The sequence below is a fragment of the Phalangium opilio genome, unplaced genomic scaffold (genome assembly GCF_054372755.1).
Source record: "Phalangium opilio isolate 3A_F unplaced genomic scaffold, DU_Popi_V2 ptg000017l_1, whole genome shotgun sequence".
Taxonomy (NCBI): domain Eukaryota; kingdom Metazoa; phylum Arthropoda; class Arachnida; order Opiliones; family Phalangiidae; genus Phalangium; species Phalangium opilio.
The window spans coordinates 9696660-9698995 of NW_028324151.1; the positions used below are offsets into that span (position 1 = coordinate 9696660).

A 2336-nucleotide genomic window follows, 5' to 3' on the forward strand; every position below is an offset into this window, starting at 1 on the left:
AATACTAGCCGTTCTCCATTCCTACTTCTAAAATTAAATCTATCCCTGTTACCAGAACATCTGGTATGTGGACCGAAAGACGTTACACCTGGCTTCAAACAAAATAGATCTAGATACGTGATGTTCCTTCTTAACCTCATAACACTACAGACCTCTAGTTTAGATAAACTTACAGTAATTTCGTAACAGGAAACCCTTAGATTTAATCCCTCAATACCGTTTACCTCAAGAAAGTTACGAACTGAGTTAAAAATAGGTTTTGTTATATTATACATTCCCAAAAATGAAGAAACTTCAAGGACGTAACTCGAAGAATTTTGATGCATTTGCAGGAGACAAGGTTGTACCAGGAATAAATGGTACCCCTCCATTTAAGCATGGTTTTCACTTGGCGTAAATCACGACTTTTCGCCCGACTTCAAGCGACAACCGAAAAAAAACATAGTTACGCTGGACAGAAATTACGTTGAGTGTGGCGATATTAGCTTTCTATTTTTTCGGCCGCGTTCAACTTTAACGCTCTGCGCCAGCCAATCAGCAATAAGCTTGAGTCGTGACGTCATTTTCAGCTATGCGTGTTCGAAAGAGAAAGTTCCCGGCCCGCCGCCATGTTTTTATTTATTTAATTTGTAATAAGCGAGTTGGTTAGTACGAACAAATGCCGAAGTTCCACGCAGAAAGTTTCATTGAAGAGGTGCGAAACCACCCTTATCTTTATGACATGGTCCACAAGGATTATAAAGACCAGAAAAAAAAGACAATAGATGGGCTGCAATCGGCATAATGTTCAGTTTATCGGGTAAGCCTTGGTTCCATTATTTGTTTTCTTGTGAAGTTATGCTTGAGGTTGATTGTATTTTTAATTAATCGTTACATGGTGTTATTCCTATAGGGACAGAAGCTTATAAGAAATGGAAGGGAATAAGGGACCGTTTTAAAAGGGAAAAGAATCTGTTAATTTCGAAGAAGAAAAGTGGGTCAGGTGTAGACGATGATTCTGCGACACTTCCCAAATGGAAGATTTACCCTATTCTTTTGGGCTTTCTCGATGCCTTCACAGAACAAAGACAGTAGGTGTTTATAACCTTTTTATGCGTCAAAATTATATGTATTATTATTTAAATCCTTATATTAGAAGCACCACAAACATGGATTTAGAAATGTCTGAGACCATGTACGGAGGAGATGCTAGCACCGAAGACGAAAAGAGTCAAGGAGAGCAGGCTTCCGAGATATTTCATCAGATTATGGATCCAAGTGATATTTATGGGTAATTAATAACAAGTTATGGGCAATGGATCAACCTTTAAAATTTATAAACTTCCTAATGGCTATATTAATTAATTTGCAGTGATTTGTCGGAAGATGAAAATGATGAGTGTACGAAGAGAATAATAGCAGCAGATATAGCTGAAAAAAACTTTACCAGTGCACAAAACAGTACTAAACCAAACTTAAACTCTTCTAAGAAGCGAAAATTGGAAGATTTGGATAGGAAATTGTCAGAAGTTTTGAAAGAAACAACTTCTAGCTTATCCAATCTCGTTAACAAGCAAGGGCCTAAAGATGATATTTTTCACTTCTTTATCTCAAGTATGGGAAGGTTTCGCAAATTAAATGCTAAAAATCAAAGAGAATTCAGATTAAAAACGGAAAATTTATTCTATGAATTGGAGGAAGAACAAGACAAATGAGAAATAAAAACATTTTCATTTTAAGCGTTTGTCTGAGATTAATTGTATATTTAATTAAGTGGGGTAAATTGTGAGTTATAACCTAGTGCTAGACGTGTTATTTTACAATAATTATCAATTATTTTTTAGCTTTCAATGCCTTTTTAAACTTTAAAGTAGTTTTCGAACAATTTTTAGCTTAATTTTGGGTTTAAAAATTTTGGTCATTCATCGGAGATTTTTTTTTCCATCTGATTTTATTTTTATTTAACACGGGAAAATACAGGCTACAACCGAGGGGTTGACGTTTCTTCTAAAATAATTATCACACTATTTTTAGTCTTTAATCTCTTATTTAATTTGGCTTTTTAAATAAATACGTAAAATTTAATTTGGCTTTTTAAATAAATACGTAAATAAATACGTAAAATACACTGTTTAAACTTAACAGCGGAGGACATAGTTTTCTTGCCATGAAACTTTGCCTTCATACCGCAAATAATTTGCAAGAGTATTTCTGTGAACACCTGCAGTTACTCCGCTACGATTCGCATGTCCCATATCAAAATCCTGCAAAGCTTCATTTTGTGAACATATAACCCTCCATCTGCCGTTATTCTGATCTTCTTCACTTTGGTCAGTGTAATCAGCTAGTTTCTTGTG

At 34.8% G+C, this 2336-nt stretch overlaps 1 protein-coding gene across 1 annotated transcript; it reads left to right on the forward strand.

Annotated features, from left to right (window-relative positions):
• The first annotated feature begins 377 nt into the window (after positions 1-377).
• LOC149703018 (uncharacterized) lies at positions 378-1843 on the forward strand. The gene is made up of 4 exons (XM_089865807.1): positions 378-799; positions 893-1070; positions 1136-1270; positions 1352-1843. Exons 1-4 carry the CDS (start codon positions 784-786, stop codon positions 1692-1694), a joined length of 672 nt encoding a protein of 223 aa, XP_089721933.1. The 5' UTR covers positions 378-783; the 3' UTR covers positions 1695-1843.
• The last annotated feature ends 493 nt before the right edge of the window (positions 1844-2336 follow it).

Bases quoted from the DNA above. Each gene is read 5' to 3' on its own strand.
- LOC149703018 (XM_089865807.1), top strand. The intron at 1,071-1,135 runs GTAGGTGTTTAT...TCCTTATATTAG, and splicing joins GCCTTCACAGAACAAAGACA to AAGCACCACAAACATGGATT. The intron at 1,271-1,351 runs GTAATTAATAAC...ATTAATTTGCAG, and splicing joins GATCCAAGTGATATTTATGG to TGATTTGTCGGAAGATGAAA.